Source organism: Sinohyriopsis cumingii, chromosome 12 (assembly GCF_028554795.1).
Source record: "Sinohyriopsis cumingii isolate HCF-2022 chromosome 12, ASM2855479v2, whole genome shotgun sequence".
Lineage (NCBI taxonomy): Eukaryota > Metazoa > Mollusca > Bivalvia > Unionida > Unionidae > Sinohyriopsis > Sinohyriopsis cumingii.
Window position 1 is genome coordinate 64088436 of NC_142972.1, and position 20970 is coordinate 64109405.

At 34.0% G+C, this 20970-nt stretch overlaps 1 protein-coding gene across 1 annotated transcript in view; it reads right to left on the reverse strand.

Annotated features, from left to right (window-relative positions):
* Window positions 1-20572, reverse strand: part of LOC149786595 (alpha-mannosidase 2C1-like) — a 77854-nt gene extending 57282 nt beyond the window's left edge. The window contains 6 exon segments of the mRNA XM_089977095.1: window positions 512-692; window positions 5000-5064; window positions 7195-7318; window positions 16242-16367; window positions 17460-17584; window positions 20447-20572. Coding sequence (XP_089833221.1) covers window positions 512-692; window positions 5000-5064; window positions 7195-7318; window positions 16242-16367; window positions 17460-17557 — 594 coding nt within the window. The 5' untranslated portion in view covers window positions 17558-17584; window positions 20447-20572.
* Between the last annotated feature and the right edge of the window lie 398 nt (window positions 20573-20970).

The following is a 20970-nucleotide window of genomic DNA, read 5'->3' on the forward strand; positions in this document are numbered from 1 at the left end:
TAGAACACCCAGTAGTATGTAAAATCTAGACGTTTACTCAACCATTAAACAAGATGGCTTTGTTTATTTGTTTGTGGTCTTTCTTACATATGGTGGCCGGTATATTGAAATAATCACAAACTTATCGGAAAGTTTTCATATATGCCCACACTGGCTAAGTAGACACAAAACCACGTGGACAGAAATCAGAAGTATAGCTGACAATCTTAGACTACTCAATCACTCGCGGATTTGCCAAAACAGAATACTAAGGACATGCACAGAATATGTATAATGGAAAAAGGTCACTAAAGTGCAAGCTGTGTATTATAAATTTATCCTAAACCAAATTGCAGTTTTTAATTTATGCTGTGTTCCAACATATAAAAATTGGTAAATACAACTATTTCTGGTGAGTACATTAATAGTAGTGATGCAATCATGTAATTATCCTACATTCTGCAACATGGCTAAAAACAGAAGTGAAGTGTGGTCAATACGCTATGTATACTATAAATATCAGTTATTCTACCTTGGCCATATCATGGAGAACTTCCACCTCCCTAATCAGATTATAGACTGTCCTGTCAAAGACTGCTACTTCCGCCCTGGACACAGGGAAGGTCCTATTGGGGTCTGGTGGGATGATCTTGCCATCCACTCCTGCTCCAAATGGACCATTACATGCCATCTCTATGTATACTGTCCAGTGCCTTGTAACAAAATAAAATCAAAATGTGATTGATTGGGTATATGATCAGAATAATGTACATAATCCTACTTCTAAATAAAAATCAGTATTAGGGTTTTGTGATGTTCACTAGAACAACAGCTAATACAGCTGGCAAATACGCATGATGAAGCAATTTGTGTAATAATGAATTTGAATAAGTTTGAATGTTTTTACCATCATTGTAGATGAACAGCTTCATTACCAGACAATATTTAGATGGGTTTCAAATTAGCTTTCTAGATTCATATTCACTTCATGACAATTTTATTGTTTCACTATAAAAATTCATGTTTATTCTTGTATGTAAAACATGAGCATGGATGCACTTGGAAAATCCAAGCCAACCAGCTAATAAAAAACAAATCAAAAACATTTCTGTAAATATTTAACATAGGTACATTGAACAGTACAGAATATATAAGTCACATGTTAAAGAGTCTTCTATGAAGGCACAAAAAATCATGGTTGACTCTTGAGACACACTACCAATAGGTCTCAGCATCAAGGTATAATGTACAGAATTGAACTTTTTGTACAGACACCATTGTTTTCTTATTAGAGTTACCGATTTCAAAAATATTTCTAACCATAAATGCAGGTCAGTCGCTACGTTTGGTCATACAATGAAATTAAGAGCAAACATTATTGGGCAAAAAACATTTTTGAGTTAAAATGACCTTGACCTTTGACCTTTTGACCCCAAAATTACAGGCCTCTTTCTTACCTTGAGAGCAATAAATCCACATTGGTCAAAGTATGTGGTCTCAACCTGAAGTTTTCTCTTTCAGTCAGAGGAACAATGACCTGTAACATTCTGATCCCAAACATCAAAATGCTTCCTTCTACTTAAAACGTAAGCCATCTACAAACTTTGGTGATGACACAAAGATAAGGATGGAATAAAAAAAATTCTTCAGCCATAGTGATCTTGAATTTTCACCTTTGGCCCCCAAACTCAAAATGGTTTGGACCTTACTCAAAGTTAAAGTCTTCCACAAATCCTGGGTCTGTGTTATTAGGCAATGAAGATATCATGCATAAACCAGTGTTCTTCCTTCATTCAAAAGGACCTCTGAATTTTTACCCAAAAATCGATTCCTTTCTGCCTGTAATCAGTTGTGACTATCTGAATGTTTTCTCCAGGTTTGTGATGTAAAACTAACGATATTTTGTAGAAACCAGGTTTCTTCTGTCAGTAACAGTGACATTTGACCTTTTGTGCATAAAACCAACAATTTTATTCCTTGCTCCACTGCAGACTACTTACAAAGACTGGTAATGGTAGATCATGGACAACTCGTGTAATTGTGCAGAAATGAAAATGTAAACACACAGAAAATGTCACAACATGATATTCTCCACCTTCTGTCATCTATATAAAAGGACTTCCATTATGACTATATACAACAGTGTCACAAAGCTAAATGGACTATTTATTTTTTGCTAGCAACAATGACAAAACCATTAGAAATGTGACAAGTTTCACCTATGCTTCACAGACCAGACAATGGACTGAATGTCCTAAATTGGCAATAAAAAATAATAAGTATGTAAACATTAGATTGTTAGCAAGAATCCCTCAAAGGAATTTATTTACTATTTGCCCAATAAGAATTTCCTGTAATCCCAAACAAATGAGGACTGGAACCATCTTACATATTCTCAGGAAACTCCAACATACTAAACATGGTAACAAAACTATTTTTATGTTCAACTTATAATACAGAGATGTTCCCAGGATATTACTGTATGCAAATTAGAGCTCCAGCTTGTCATCAAAATATGAAGGGATTAGAATAAAAAGGAGGGGAAGAGAAAACGGTCATAGTTCAATATTTACCTGACAGTTCAATATCCCTCTCTCTTTCTTCGTGTTTACTTTGTTAGAACACTATTGAAGTCAACGTCTTAAAAGATGTTGCCTCTAGCTGTATAACCAATAATCATTTGATTGTTTCTAAGCTTAATCTCATCCTTACCTGTGTATGAATATTGTTCTGTGCTGAGAACCCACTTATACATTCTACTGTTTAAAGGAGTATATAGAAATATATCTAGGTTGGCCAGATGGAACAAGTTGGGAAATCAATTTGTTGTTGTTCTTAGGTACGGTTTTCCACAGCTCATATGTATAGTCCTTTGGATAATTTTGCTCTGAGATAAGAATTTTCACTAACAAAGGCTCTGCCAATGTTTCTCTATCTTAAATCAGCATTTTACTAATTATTATTCATGATTTGTTACCTGTTCCATAACGCTGAATGAGGGTTTTAAGTCTATCAATGCCGTAGTCTGCTTGTTCAGACAGAGGTATTTTCATCAAATAAATATCTTTAATTCCTAATTTAATTTTAGATTCATATTTAATCAATTTTTCATAACCACAGAATAAATATTATTACCCCTACAGTGTGGATGGGTACCACTTTGAGGCTATGACATCATTGCTGTCTTAACACTTATTGGGCTACATGGTTTTGTAGCACCAGATCCTGCATTGCTTAATTGTTTGAGAAAAGAAATAAAAATTGCTCCCCACATTTAAATCATCTTTATTTTAATTAGGCTTTTTATTTTTCATCTTTTACATTTGGTTTCGAAATACCGCTGAATGGGCTGGGTGGGACTGACGGTATGCAGTTTTTGTAAATCAATCTTGAATATCGGATTCTTATAAAACACTTTTATGGTTAACAATTGCTCAGTGGTATCTACATTACCACATCCCCAGATCAGATAATCTGATATACTTTCTAACTTTAAAAATGCACTGTCATTATCCCTATCATCAGTCAGTATTTGCTGAATGAAATCATCAACCAAAGATAAACTATGCTGGGAATTAGTCATTTTGGATTATAAGGGTATTCTGTATTTTGGATGTGCCCGTTGTGAAACTCCCTCAATGCAAGGTTCAAACAGCAACAGAATGTTTGAAGAACTGAGATGTGTAAACAGTTTTTGAAAAAGGCAGATGCTGTGACAAGCGTCCTGATACATCTTATGTCGCACCAAGCACTTTGAGAGTGAATGGTTGAATAAAAAGTATATACTGCGCAGAGTATTTTCATATGTGCAACTATAATTAGTTGATCACTGGTCCATAAATGTGCAAATTTGTAACAATTTTGAGTGATTTACGCAATCTAGCACCCTACAACATCTCCAAAAAGTCTTGTAAAATTCTTGTTTGATTGGTACAATTATCTATTAAGGACCAATTAAACATCATAAAGTATTTTTATACAAACACCATCTCACTAAAGTCCTCCACATATAGTTTTACATAACATTGAGTAGAATCAATACTGTTAAATAAAATAAAAGAAAAAGCAAGACCAGCAAGTTTAGTAAAAGGCAACAAATATTTTATTTCCGAGAATAAAATGTGGCAATTTAAAGGATCTTAAAATATTGTGAATTAAATCCCAAATAATCCTAGAAGTTCTAAAACAAGTCCAAAAGTGTAGTGATGATCCAGTATGGAGAAGGAAGGATAAAAATAATTTTGTGACCATTTTGGAGGTCAGACAAGCTTCATTTTCATTCAGTATGGTAGAAACTGTTTTGAAAGATTACCTGTCTGCCAAAAAATATTGTTTTTTTAATGACAGATAATAAAACTGCATAAGTATTAAATCTGTGCAATGTGGACCTGGTCTCTCGAGACACCCTGTCTCTCACAATAGTGGGCTCTCAAGATAGATTTTGTGGTATCTAGTAGTTATCATGAGCTTTTAGGTGATAAAATAATGCAGATGAAACCATTCTAAAAGGAATCTTCTAATGACAATCCAATGTCAATATGACCAGCCATTGAGGATGAGTGCCAATAGCAAGCTCTATCAAAAGTGACTATATTGGAAGTCAAATCAGTACCATTTTTATTTAGGAACAAATAAATATCATATCATTCTTTTAGTAAAACCACAATGTCAATATGACAATTCATTTAGGATGTGAAGTGATAATATTTTAAAGATTGCCAACATGGCAGCTATATTAGCTGTACAAGGTAATGTCTCATGGGCCAGATGTCTCATGGGATGGATGTCTCATGGGATGGATGTCTCATGGGATGGATTGTCATTTAAAATCAACTAGACATCGTATGAGAATAGATGCCAATTTTTTAAGTTGTTTCCTTGCAATTCTCCCAGCATTTTAGGTGGACTAGAAATAACAAACTTGTGATAATGGAAGACGCCTGACAAAAGACCATCACATAGCTTTTCTTGTTCAAGACTAGTAGAGATATAAATTATCTATTTCTCCTTATTATTTTACCTTTCATTTTCCTTGAGTAATTCAGACAGAATGAAATCAGTTTTTTCATTTTCTCCACTTAATCCCTGAAAAATATGAAACGATTATTTAAATGGTGGCCTAATGACAATCTAACCTTTTAGCCTAATGACAATTATATAACCTTTTAGCCTAATGACAATATAACCTTTTAGCCTAATGACAATCTAACCTTTTAGCCTAATGACAATATAACCTTTTAGCCTAATGACAATTATATAACCTTTTAGCCTTATGACAGTTATATAACCTTTTAGCCTAATGACACTATAACCTTTTAGCCTAATGACAATCTAACCTTTGAACCTAATGACAATATAACCTTTTAGCCTAATGACAATTATATAACCTTTCAGCCTAATGACAATATAACCTTTTAGCCTAATGACAATATAACCTTTTGCCATTTTGTCATCCATGAAAATACACAAATCAATTGATGGCTGCTATAACATTAATTTCTTTAAAATCACTTGGTATAGAAGCTGAAATAACACTTAACATAAAAGTACAGAGCTTTTGTAGTGGATGAAAAATGAAAGGGAGGTTAAAGGAAAGTATTATAGCTTTTCTGCACATCTATCAACTTCCTACATTGTTGTGATTTAGAAGTCTTTATTTTAAAAGTGATTTGACTAGCATCAGATGAAGTATACAAACAAAACTAATATGCAAGGACAGAAAAGAATGACATCATCTTTGGACATTTTAAACAAAGCCATCAAAGTACTTTCTCATGAGTAACATCGTTCCGAAGTTGGTCTTTTGGACTCACAAGTTTATTAATCTTATGCCCAGAACACAATGGCTATTAGAATGAAGGACATGGGCTGCAATATGATGTATTCAGGAAACTTAATGGGTAACAACATGGTATCATAAAGGGGTGTAGAAATAATAAGTAAATGAAGGAACTTCAACCAAATCTATGATGCCAGTTGTGTGCAAGACCACAAGATAATGGTACAAGTGTGTGCTGCAGAATGAGTTGTCTTAGTTTCAGATTGGTCCATTCGAATCATGAAGAATTAAAACAAGCAGTTAATGAACAAAAAGCAAAGAAATATCTGTTACTAAAATCTTTGTTGGAAATTTTCTATAATCATGACCTTGACTCCAAGTTCACAGGTGCAAGGTGCAAGTTAGCATATTATAGTATGAATTGTCTTAGTTTCCTTATCTGTTATTGACTTCAGGAAATGTAGACAAATGAAAAATTACAAAAAATCCCAATTAAACATTTTCTCCACATTTACCTTAATGTAAAAGGGGCAGGCAAAAACATTGCAGAATGAATCATCATAGCTTTGTAATGATTCATTTCAGGTATTATGAGAATCTCTCCATGCGTTTACAAACATATATGCAAAATGTTAAACCAATCCCTAACAAACAGTTCATGACAACTATGACCTTGACATTGATGTCAGTCCTGCTAGATAACTGACTACAAACTATAACTTCCCACTTGAAAATAAACTTTAATTTGTATCAGTTTTTGTTTCATAATATAAATTGCTGTTAATTTTTCCAAATATGAATGGATATTTTTCTCTGCAAATAATTATTCAATAATAATGATTTATGCAATACAAATTAAACAAGAAAATAGTTAAAACTGGTAAAGCGTTTTTTTAAACAACATTTCATTTCCTTATAGAGTCTGATTCCAGACAATATTTTGATATTATTTTTACATTTAGATTTTTTAAATTTAAGGATACAATTAATTTGTGTGAAGCAAAAGATTAATTTTCAAATGATATTTAAATTCTCTTTCCACAATTACAATATTACTCACCATTCATAATCTTAACATAAGCAAAATTACTTCTCAAAATTAGTTACAAAAGACCTAAAAAATACAAACATTGAGACTTTTCATCCTATATTTGTTTATTTTAAAACCCTTTTATTTATATAAGTTTGTCAGGGATTCTATGTAGCCTTAAGCCCATTTACTTTCAACATATTAACCTGTACTGTAGGTGTAAAAAGATGTTTTTAATATATCCTAAATAAACAAAACTTATTATACTTAAAAGAAATGGATTTGGTCCTGGCAACAACAAAAAGATGGTGAAAAGGTATTAAAAAATTGTGTACATGGTGATGGGGAGGGGAGGCATACAGCTCGTTTCATTAAACTGGACAAAAAACATTGAATGTCATACAACCTGAACTGGATGTCCGTTAATCCAGATTAATGCCTCTGTGTTAGAATTCCAACGCAGTCTGACCTCCTCCCCAATCCAGTCTGATGGTACATCTATTTCCACACGAAACCAATGTGTGGATCAGCTGTGGAAAAAAACAAAACAATTATGCTACAAAAGAAATAATTAATATATAATATATTAATAACACTAATTTTCTTCTTCCATCTCTTCAACTATGTTATACACTTTTTGGATATCACGTGTTGGAGTTCTCTCATATTAATATTTTTCCTGGGGGAACAAGAAAAGCAGATAGAAACTGTTCACTTATTACAGTATAATTTAAATGGGAATAAAGCCAACTAAATGAAATTGTTTATGTCCATTTAAGTAACTTAAATTATATTGTGAATTAGAATATATTATCATACATTAGTTTATTGGTTTCTTGCTTATTTGAAGAGAGTTTTATTACACCAAAACTACAATTCTACTAACTTTGAATTCATATAACAAGTTGGTTTGAATAGGACTAAATGCCTTGGTTCATTAAAAAGCATGAAAACAATTGTTCACCAATATCAAGTTGTCTTGCACAAAGTTTGCTGTATGAATTGAAACAATTCCAAGTAATATTTTTATGTGTTGCCATTCACACTATGCTTGCAAGATCACCATTTCAAATTCAGAGCAACCAAATTAAACATCGTTTTGTTGACAAGCATACTTTAATATGACCATTCATTCATTCAGGAATAACAAGATTTTCAAGATGACTGCTGTGGATGTCAGACTGGCACCAATGTCATATAAGACAAATTAGACATCAATATTAGTATTTTGGTGAATACTCCAAGTTAACATGACAATATATTAAAAGGTAGCAACAATATTGAGTATAATGGATGTATTATTAACATTCTTTACATTTAGGACCAACAAAACCTCGGATAAATATGTCTATAATGTGGTGGCAATCCTTTCAGTAGTTTTGGAATAGCGATAAACGAATTACCATACATATAAGGCTCGACAGAATAAGCTATGGTTGTGCTGTTGTGCTAGTAAATACTACACATATATACATACATTGCTTTAATTCTAACAAGGAACCACAGTAGCTCAGTTTATAGAGTGAGGGCCTTGTAATCCAAGTTACCGGCATTGATACCCTTCCCAGGCCAGCCCAAGTTGAAAAAATCTTTGTGTGTCCTTTGGAAAGGCACTTAATTCCCATTTAATTGGCATGATATAGTCAATAATGTTTTAAAAGTACTGGTAAAATGAACACAAAACAAACAGAAACAATTAAAATTCTAAATAGCTGAATGCATCAAGGTCGACTTAAAGAATTCATATATATCTTCTGGTGACAACGGATTACTGCTGCCAAGATCAGAGACTGGTGTCATGTTGATTGGCAAGTGAAACTCAGAACTGCTTTCATGACATTTTATATTTACAGACTGTTTACCCTTTCTCTGCATGGACCAGTACAATGTGTGCAGATAAATGTATGTATATAAAAATTAGCTTGAAAAAAAATTCAGCTAATCACTTACCTAAGTTTCTCAGAAAGCAAGTTAATATAGGTGTTTAGGGATACTTGTATTACAGTAATTAGCATTAATCCTGCCATGTCAAAAGTGGATTATGCTACTGTGAAAAGATGCAACTAATACCCAATGGATGAAAGTGCCCTTGGTATTCAGAAATGTACAAACTTGCAACAATGTCCTGTATCAAACTTAAGGTGGAAGAAGAAAATACATTTATGCATGCAAATGTTAGTAAAAAAATCAGTCAAGCTGTAAATCAAAAACTAGCAGAGTTGGCTGGTGTACCACTATCAGAAAAAATATAAATACAAGTCTGAAAGCAGGAATTTGTCTTCATGTTAGACAATAACAATTATAATAAAATGTTTAAACGTATATCTGATCCATCATTTGACATGGATGCGCCAGTTATCAAAGATGAATCTGTGCATGATTATCAATACTATCCTTACGATGCACGAGAGCCAAATCAGCATGGACGAATCGAACTTCAAGTTCAGGATACCAGTAGATATTTGTTACCTACTGAAGCATTTAATGAAGTAGAAGGTGAAATTCTGAAAACAGATGATACTGAATATGGAGATGATGTTAGAGTTGGTTTTGTTAATAATGGTATTATGGCGTTATTCAACAGTGCTATATACATGATTGATGTAAGAAATGTTGAAATATGTCAGAATGACATCGATACTGCCATGATAATATTTGGTCTAGCAAGATATTCAGATGATTATTCAAGAGCTGCTGATCCGTCTGTGATGTTTGTCAAGGATAATGTTGATCAACCTGATAACAGACAGTATAACATAAGATGACCAACAAACAATTTCAGCGCTGCTGACGCTGATGTGGAAAATATTATTATTAATGTTAATCCAGAATTCAACTTAGGGTTCGCAGCACGTCGATTAATGCTGAAAGATGGTCGTAGCAGATCTTCATGCGCAATTTCACTGTCAGATATCTTTGGATTTTGCAGAAATGTCAGAAAGGTTAATTTTGGAGCTAAGCACACAGCTGTACTTGTAAGAAAAGCTATTGATGATGATGCAATCTGGCACCCTATTGGTAATGCTGGTAAAGTAATATGTTAACGATGCCAGTAATGACTCCATCAATCGACGAAGAACAACGATTGCTCTCTTTTATGAGTCAATGTGGCAAATCAACATTATCATGGTTGACGATGACCACATATAGTGTTCAAAGTAATATTAATGGTTTATTTACGTGACATATAACATCACATCAAAGTGTTTCTGCACCAAGGCATATATTTGTTGCTTTTCAAGATGCTACACGAGTAAACTCACAAACACGCAGTCCAATGATATTTGACAAACTTGGTGTTACTGAAGTTTCATTAAGGATAAACGGGAATCAAGAAAAAGCTGAGGATATAATACTGAACTTTGAGAATAATCATGTTGCACATCCATATCATCGTTTGTTGGCATTCATGGGACGTGATCAAGATATTGATTCAGGTCTGCAAAAATCACAAATAGAAATTAACAACGCTGTAACCAACTTTTCTCTGTAACATTTAGATTTGCTCAGGCCATCTGTCATTGATATACACTTCCAAGCTCAAATAAACGCATTACCCGCTGGTGGTAGTTATAGAGCAATCGCTGTTATACTCTCAGACAAAACAATGCTACTTCAAGGTGTTGGTGGATGAATGAGAGTCATTGATGCTCCAGTAGAAAACCTGTAATTAAATTGCTCATGCTATTTATGTCATATCATAATGTTAGTATCAGTCTGACGCCTGGTCAGATTAAAAAGCTTCAATCAAATTCAGCAAAGAACTGTGGAATAAAACTATCACTAAATATAATCAGATCAAAGGTGGTCAAAATAAATTATAATTGTGAGAACGTAAATTCAGGCATTTCAATGACACCAAACAATCAAAAACAGACGTTAAACTGTCCTCATATTTGTCTCACTTTTTAATGGCGAGAGCCATTAAAGATTAAATCAAGACTGGCGGTATATTTCCACTTCTTGCAGCTATACCAGCGTTAATAGCCTCTGCAGCTCCAGCTGTTCCAAAAGCAGCTGCACTTGGTGCTGTAGGAACTGCTGTTGGAATGGCATTAAAGAAATTAAACGGAAACGGTATAAAGGCTTTTAAAAAAAGAGAAAGGGTCTAAGATTGTCAGGAACGCCTCACTGGTACGGAAAAGTTCTGAGACTTCCAGGAACACTTCGCTGATTCTTCCTATATCAAAGTTTGATTTACTTGATGCTGCGAAAATAGTAAGTATAAAAAATGTCAAAGATATTTTTATGTGCGATCAATTACCAAAACAACAAAACCGTGTTGAAACCGGTATTATTAAACTTGATAAAAGTTCTGGTCCAGATACTCATTGGGTTGCATAAGTAATTGATCCACGTAAAATTGTTTATTTTGATTCGTACGGACTGGCTCCACCAAAATAATTTTTAAAATATATAAGCACGATAAACACTCCAGTCTGTAATTCAACATTACCAGCACATACAATAACAGATCGCCAATATGTAGACATGAAGTAATTGGTGTACTAGATGCTGTGTCAAAGTTCATAATACCACCCCATAAAGTAGTGCACGAGTATTCCACGTTGTCCAACATTTTAATCAGATCTTAGTCAATATACAATGATAGATATTTATGGAAGATCTTCTCGCCTGAGTAACACTCTGAAAGGCGACTTATCTAAATATGCAACCCTTGACGAGGCCTAGGATGAACTCTCTAGTATTTTGAGCATTGCAAATGTGGACGAAAATGAAGTAGTTGTTTTTCAGGATAAACAAGGACGATTAAAGACGGGCAAAATCCCGTTGACAAATAATATTCTGCGGGTTCCTGATGCGACCGAAGATAACTTAGTGGTGTTTACTAAAAACGGTAAAATTTCAAAATCACAGGAATCACTTATATCAGACATGGGATAAATTGTTAGACGTATCAGAAGAATTGGGGATATTATTTACGGCGATCTCAATACGAGTAAAAATACAATTATCAATGTAAGAGAACCAAAATCAGACGATGATGTGGTAACGAAAAGATATGTAGACAGCAACAACAACACAATCAGAACCGAGAGCAATGATCGTTTATTAACCGCTGGTGATACAATGACTGGTTCTCCCAATATGACTAATAATAAAATTACTAATCTTGGAGAACCATAATCAAGCGATGACGCTGCAACGAAGAAACACTTTGATGATAGCAACATTCCGAAGATGAACTCCTTAATGACAATCAATTATGGAATGTCCACATTTGGATCTGAATATTGTAATCATGTACAATTGTTTTTGAATTTTTGTAGAAACATAAATAGATCTATTAATGAATTTTTTTGGAAGTCCACCAGTCATCAACATTAAGCTCTCTGGCATTAAAACAATTACCGACATTGTAGTGTATACGGTAGCACCTGGATCAACATTATGGTCACCACTTAACAAATCCATTAAACATCGCGCTAAGGTCACCGGGTTATACAGATTCTCAGTACTTGGTACTAAGACATTTACGATATCCACCACAATACCACGGCGTTATCCAGTTATTGACTTTACTAGATGTGTGTCAGTTATGTTGAACCAAAACAACGAGGGAACTTTAATGGTGGAACCTAAAGAAAAAGGCAACCCCGTATTGTATTATTGGCGTCTTGAATTAGTCGCTAAACTACCACCTAACTAAAATATAATGAACTCCCCAATTGACGTTCAACGTTTTAGATATGACCAAGCATTGAATGGCAAACAAAACTAGAAACTACTGTTGACGAGTATACAGTAAAAGTACAAAATATCGCAGACGTGTAGTGTTCGTTGACATACATGTTTATTCAGTATCTGCTGTTATCACTGCACCAGGCGTATTGCAATAAACAATAACAACGACATTACCAGCAGTTATATCAATTTGTTTTTCAGCTGCAACAACAAGCGCTGGTGTTCTTAATATCATCGCAACAAAATCTAACAGTGCAAATATAAAACTACATGAGTATAAAATAAAGTTACATGCAGCGACGCCAGCATACTCCAAATTAATCTTCCTTGATATTATCAAGTTTTAGTAATGGAAGAATATCAGATACCAAATTCACAGAAATGATTAAGATTTATAACGAGGGAATGACTGTGTCAGAATCAACGTCCAATTTAGAAAATCGGGATTAAAAATCCTGATTTAAAATCAGGGATTATAAATAATGTCAACACTGAACGAATTACTACAGCAGATTGTCGTTCATACAACTCCGTCAAAAACCACGATGATATCAGCAAGCTCAACTAATCCTGAATTTAGTGTCAACTTTCCAATTGCAATTCTAGCGAAGGAAATAACGCTGCCACAATTAAGAGTATATACTAGTTGGCCAAATATTAGATCAAATTCATTCGGTGGGTTGCCAGTAAAAAATTATCTGGTTTTATCGTGTAAAAAAAAACGATTGAACTCCAATTTGGCAAGTTTTAGGAATTTCCACGGGCAGTTATCATATTGAACAAATCAATGATGAACTCCAGCGCAGAATTAAATCTGAATCCAAAATCACTGTTCACGACCTAACATTATCAGCTGCGATATAAATAAGCTCCCTAGATTATGATGTAGATACATATCAATCATCGATCCGAAGTGTGATAGGATGCCCAGAAATTCCACCTGTTTATCATGGACCACGAGAACTAAAACGAGATGACTTTCTCACAGATGAGAAACAATTATAAGAAATCCAAAATATCGATAAGAATATTGGTGGGATCCTTAAATTCATGTTCATTTACTTACTATACATGGGCCCCGAGAGGCCGAGTGGTCTAAAGCACTATCCGTTACGGATCACTGTCATTTCACCTATGTCTACGTGGGTTCGAGTCTCAGATTCGGCAAATGTGGATATATGAGAAAGCTTGCCAGTAGATTCTCGTGGGTCAGTGGTTCTTTCCGGGGTTTTACCGGGTTCTTCCTCCACCATTAACACTGGCCGCCATGTATAGCCTATCGTGTGCTGAAAACTGGAGTTAAACCCTATAACAACAACAACTTACTATACACAAATGTGAGCCAGAAAACCCTGATATGATTGTTGTTAATGAAATTGTTTTTAGATCACTTGCTAATAAAATTAAAAATGAACATAAAGATATGTTTACGACATTAGCACAGTTATTTAAAAGTTATATTAAGGAGTATCCTAATAAAAGCTACATAAATAATTAAAAAATTAGTGAAACAATACAACATTTAAATCAAATTGTATCGGACCTTGAGTACGCTAATCAAATTATTATTAGGTATATAAATGTTTAGCGAAGTAGGGGAAAATATATTTTAAGCAACTATTTGCTAATCATTATACAATAGCTGAAGCAGATGAAAAACATTTTATATTTCCAGGATTTAATACCGACGAGTTAAGAAAATCAGTCAATGGCCTTATGAATGAATATTTTCCACAAATTGTCGAGTCATGGACATAATAGCCCCACCGGTAGGTATTCTCAAACATAACAATGATCCGTACTCTGTCCTCCGTCCTATTTCACCAGGTATTGTTAATATAACATCAACTGTCGCAGTTAATCTTGTATGTGATGCAATTGACGGCAATTACAAAATCGATTTTGAAAAATCCAATCATGCACAACAAGGATATATTTTATGTACATTTACACTTCATGTTCTTCCTGAATATTTGATTGTACAAGAACCGATTAAGCCGGTCTATTTGTGTTGTCATAATCCGCTATTATCAAGGATACATTTCAAACTTAACGACCAATCCGGACGCTTACTTTATTAACAAACTGAAATTTTGAAATTGAATCTGTATTCAAGATCATAGATCTTCAAGTTAGTGTTTGATTTTCAATGGGATTCACAATCAGGGTTAATTAAATAAATATATAAATATATATATATATATATATATATATATATATATATATATATATATATATATATATATATATATATATATATATATATATATATATATATATATATATATTAGCCAATAAACAGCTTTCCTGTCAAACAGAATTAAATTAGTTACAATTGCGAGTTACATTGGTGGCGACTCAACAAAGAATACTTATTTAAAATCTCCGATGCTCGCGTATGTTTCAATAAATCTGTTCTCGATGGGGAAACTATTCCTTACTTTATCCGTTAGAGTAGCAACGGATTCATTTTATATCGATAAGAAACATGCAGATTTGTTTAAAAAAAAACTAAATATCGGTAATGAATCACCATGTGGCAGTTGGAGAATGAAAAATGAACAAATGAACGGTTGTTATGAAACATTTGATGTCGAGTATAAAAATACTTATTGTGAAAATATTCAAGAATCAGTATCATCATCATCATCGGTATATGATCCTGTTGCCAGACATAAAACAGTTTATCTAAACGGACTAGGTGGATCAGGATAGACAACACGTGTGATCGAATTATTTCGTCAGAGTTCTTCAATAGGGATATTTTCTTGAGGTAGACACAAAAACACAGATGCGATTTATGTTACTCAGCGTCATATACAAATACCAAAAGTTATCAGAGATAACTGTAATATTTTAGTTGTGCTTAATGGCGTTGATATACATACTCTGCGAAGTATTCATCAAATTTGGTGTTATGGGGATATGAATATGATTAAGCTCAAAGACTTCTTTTCAAAAGGACAAGCTACACCACACGGATTTATCACGATAAATATGCATGACCCGCGGTCACAATATCGAATAGGTCCTGATAAAATCCTTGGATAGAATGACAGCAGCAGGGAGGGTGCCACCAAAAATGTGTGTCCGAAAAATAAACAAAACACGTATACAAATTTAGGAAAAACATGAACGACAAAGATAAAGTAACAAAATATTTTAACCCAATTAGGGAAGCTCGCGGGTTTAGTTATAGAGTCTTCCGTTTGACGTTATTGACCTATTATTTTTCATTTTTTATTTTTGTATGAACTTTTATTTTTCATAAATGGACTTTCAAGCAAGTGGTATGTTTACTCTCATTGCTGCATAAAAAGACAGACAAAAATCATGATATAATCTTCGACTCAGCTTTGAGTTCGAATTGATTTTTCTTTCTTGAATAATATTGAGAAGATTAATTTTGTAAATAATTGCAACAGTTTTGTGTGAGACCAAACAACATGAACTGTACATGTAGCCATATGAATCATACATGCGATGAAGTTAATTTTTAACTTAACTACTGTGTTAGAATGCTAATGTAATGAGTAACATCAGAGAGTGCTTGGCTTGTGGTGTGCACTACCCTTCCTATAGAAGCTCACGTGATAACACTCTACCTGTGATAACTGGCTGGAAAACATGACCATGCACATGTAGGAATGTGAAGAAGGAAAAAAATCTCAGTCGGTCAAAATTTTAGGGATAAGTTATGATTTGAAGTATAACCACTAACATTCAGGATGCAGAACAAAACCTTACCAAGGGCCAAAAGACTGTCCTACTTGAGCTGGAGAGTAGTCTCCCTTGACCGCTTCTTCATATGGAATCCTACCAGGTGCTGCATAATGCTGTATGGAAGTCACTGGAGCAGACTTTGGATAAATTCTGGAAAACAACGCATATACACCCTGAAAAGGTCTTTGAATTGTGCTAGCATTTTATGCAATTAAAAGTAACATACTTCTACAGTTTCCAAAGTGTATTAAATTTAGAAATTCCATTTGCCATTTCAGGTACAATATGTTTCTGCATTTCCACAAAAAATATTTCCACTCTTAAATGCTAAACTTGACATGGGGGGTAAAGGGAATGAGAATTTTACTAAACAGAAGACATTTCACTCGTAATTTAATTTCCTGCACTAACTTTTATAAGTAAAGTGTAGCAAAAATGCTTTATTTCAGTGGTCAAATATTTGGGAAGAATGACTTTTCTTTCCAGCCAAAATATAGCAAATTTGGCACACGAAAGGGATATATTAGTGTACAAAGTTCAAAATTTACAATAATATCACAGTTCTAATGAAATACATTTAAAGGATTACAAAAGTATTTTCTTTAACACATTTGTTCCATAACCACAAAAGCAGGTTACAGTCAAATCATCAGCTTTTGCTAAAAAATGAAATGTTTTATATGTCTTTTGTATGAAATATTGGTTAAAATTATTAATTTTAGTATTAATCGAATTGGATGGGACCATAGAAGCATAACCGATTTCTGACTGGGCATATGTTAATTTTCTGGAAGGTTTTTGTACATAACAATATAGTGTAAGTTCTGCCATTTATGATCTTCAGACTAGCACCAACATTGACTATATCGTAAAAAAACGTATTTTGCTCATTTATTTTTCATCTTCCTGTCTGAGAAGAACAGGCACAACGTAGATGTTTCACTTTCATTATTAATGTACTCAGGTGGAATAAAGGAGATAGTGCGACTCACATTAAATCAGGGCAAACTACTGACCCGAAGGTGACTATTTCATCTGAATGAACCCACCAACCCCGTCACGCCCCAGTACGGCCTCTGTCCTTCGTTAAATGGTTTAAACTAATAACATCATAAACCAGTCTTCATCGTAGGATTTGTTATGAATTGTGGCAATGATGGATATCATAATGGATAATTTTTCCTTGTTTAAGGAAATACTAATAGTTTCGGCCATACTTTGTAACCAAATAGGATTAATTACCTGCCATATAAATTTACATCTGTGAAGTACAATGGGGAAATAAACTTCTCTGCCCTCTCTAGGGTTGTCCGTTTGTGTTTCATCACAACATGCTCCATGTTTAGTCCCTTGGCATACGCTCTGAGCTGAATAAGATACATCAAGCGTCACGAAGTAATATATTTGTAATGAAAGTTACGTAAAGAATTATTAGCACAGCATCGCATCGCAAAAATAATTTCAACCAGTGGTTCCCAGCCTTATCGCATATGAAGACACCTTCTTATCTTCAGAAAACATTGCACAGGCACCAATATGCCAATTAAATTACTTTTAGACTTATATAAATAACTTGGCGTTCCCCTGGAGGTCCGCTGCCAAAGGTTTGGGAACCACTGATGTAAACCATCAACATTGTTTAAAAACGTTTCTCACAATTTGTGAGCAGTGATAATGATAACATGATAATCGGGCTGGAAAACTTATAACAGCCACCAGGGAAAATAGACAAATGCATTCCCAGGAGACTGTAACACCTAAAAATTAATGCTGGGCAACCCTTTGTACAAATCTGAAAGCCCAGTAAGGCAACCACTTGTACCAGTCTGAAAGCCCAGTAAGGCAACCCTTTGTACCAATCTTAAAGCCCAGTATGGCAACCCTTTGTACCAATCTTAAAGCCCAGTATGGCAACCCTTTGTACCAATCTGAAAGCCCAGTAAGGCAACAGAAAAGTCTTAGTAGAAAATAATACTTTAAAAGATAAAATGGAATTTTACATATTTTCGGGTGACACACAATCGATTCTCACATTGTCCCTCTGTGTACCAATAGCATGGTAATAAATTATCTTTAATATAATTCTGTAGCTGAGTTCTGGGTGGTCGCTGTCAGTATGGGGCCAAACTAATCCACGTGTCGGCCACTCGCTACCTATTTAAGTAATCACAATCCTTACTACCATATCTCAGTATGAACCCTAAAAAAAACTAGATTCATGATTTTTTGTCCCTTGTCAACACACTAGCATATGGTTGCGGTTTCTTACATTTTCGCCTTGACACACTAAATGCTTGTAATCTACTCATATATCATTGGTCTGTTGAAGAAATGGACTTTCACCGTACAGCACGTGACATGTATTTATGCTGGCTACCTTTAGCTGACGGAACATGGGAAGTTTAGATAACGAATTGTTATTTCACAATATACTGGCTAGTGGGAAGATGGCTGAACGAAAATCCACAAGGATAACTTGCAGTTTCCTGACTATTTAGGCACATGTTTAATAGCGTCGAAAAAATGAATGAACGGTAATGATGTAATCTCGGATAAATAGAAACTATGGATTAGGTTCTTGTCAGAATGGCAAAGTACTTAAAAGCTAATGGACAAGACGACCGGATGACAACTAGGGAAATGTTATAATTATCTTTCATTTGATGATCTCAAATACATTATATACACAAAATATCATGACTATGGATACCACCGGATTAAACGTTTGGCAGCTAAACCTACCAACAACAAAAAAAACTATTGGTATTTAGGATGCTTGACAGCAAATAAACAGGTCTTGCCATGTCAGTGCGTTTTTTCATTATTTGCAGATTGTCAGACACACAGAAGATGAACGATCAATGGACAAATACAAACAAAAGCAACATATTATAGGTAGAAATACATTTGTGAATTTATTTTACTGTTATTATGTATTATTATTTCATTATTTATTATGAAAACTTATTCACTGTTAATGGAAGCGAATGATTATCAGGTCAGACAAAACAGAAACGTCAACGTCTACATTAATAATTGAAAGGATAGTTTGAAAATCTAAAATATTTCAAAGAAAGAACTTAATACTCTTTTTGATTTTTATTAAGATTTTTTTTTCCTCATCAGCATGATTTAAACAACACTTCAACATAAGTTGTATTAACCGACATGACAAAAAAATCAAGATTTAAACAGAAACTTTTGCAAGACATGCAACCACATCATAGTACATAAATGCCACTCGACAACACACATATGAGTTATGTCCATGTTATTTTGAAATATGCAGGGAGTACTATTGACTTTCTTTGGGATTTACCGGGATCTCATTATTATGTATTTTCGTTTTACCCCATAACCCTAAGAGATTTTGCCAGGAATTGATACAATGTTGAAATATAAAAATTGCATCTAGTCAAAATTTTCGGCATTCGGAGATGAACAGTTTTCTAGTCAATAAAAGGAATGTGAAAACATGTCAAACCTTACACACTTTATTAAAAGTACGTTAAACTAAATAAATATTGTGATATTCCTAAATATCTTCAAGACAATTAAAAAGTGTAACCCATGTGTTCCTATCTAGAGTAATCTGATGATAAACCGTCCCCGATTGTCCATTAGAATTCACCTCCCTTTGATTTATTCAGAAATTAAACATCATCAAGGCGAAACAAAGATTTTAAATGCGTGTTACTGTTTACTGTTTCAAATGCATGCTTTCGTGTACCTGAAAACTGAAAACGTAACTTAAAAGTTGAGACAATAGTTCTGAACAGCCCTCAAGAATATCCGTGTTTATAAGTCCATTGGTGGTGCAAACAATCGCCAAAGATCAGCGCAGAAAGGTGTACCTCCTAAGCCAGTGATCAGAACTACTAAGATTACATATCTAGTGATTGGAAAATTACGAACTTGCTGTATGGTTTAACATTTTTGTTCCAAACGATGAAATACTTTTGCAGTGTAACGTATTTTCGAACGTTTAGAATGACCTTGCTAACTATCTGCACTTCTTCCGCCATGTTGGCAATCCATCGTCAGGTTTGGAATACATGACTGACCAACTTAATTCAAAACTAAATTTCAGACATGGAACATCAATTCAAAGGTTAAAAAATATCTTTACAAAGTACAAAGTTGTTGCACTATTAAAAAATGTATTTGTTGAGCGAGTATTTGCAGACTATGAGGATCAAATGCAATTTGAACATTTCTCCTTTACTCACCTTAAAATGCGTGCCAAAAGTGTATTGGGCCAGATACGTTAGCTGTCTCTCAAGTAGTATAGATTACGTATTTCGGTTCTGAAGTAAGAAATTTATAGGCTCTTGAACTGTCACATTCCTTTGTCGAATGGCAAGTATGTCAACCTGGGCTTGATAAAACTGCACCAGACTTCGAGTACTTAATGACCCAATTAAAGCTAAATCAAAATGGCCTGTTATTCTGATAAGATAAAGATAACAGCAAAGAAGAATAGTCCTCATATTTGTCTCACTTTTTAAGCAAGAAACTCAAGAATAAACTCAAAACAACAAACTTAGATATTATACGTGGACGAAATCTTCGTAATCGAACTTTAGGAGGCCAATAGATGAGCGGTGGCACGATTTACCCAAATACACCTAATACTACCCAGAATATACCCAATTACTGCCAAATGTACCCAAATACTGCTCATGACCTCCCAATCTACATGTAAATACTACAAAATACATTAAAAAATAATATCCAGATACTCCAAAATGTA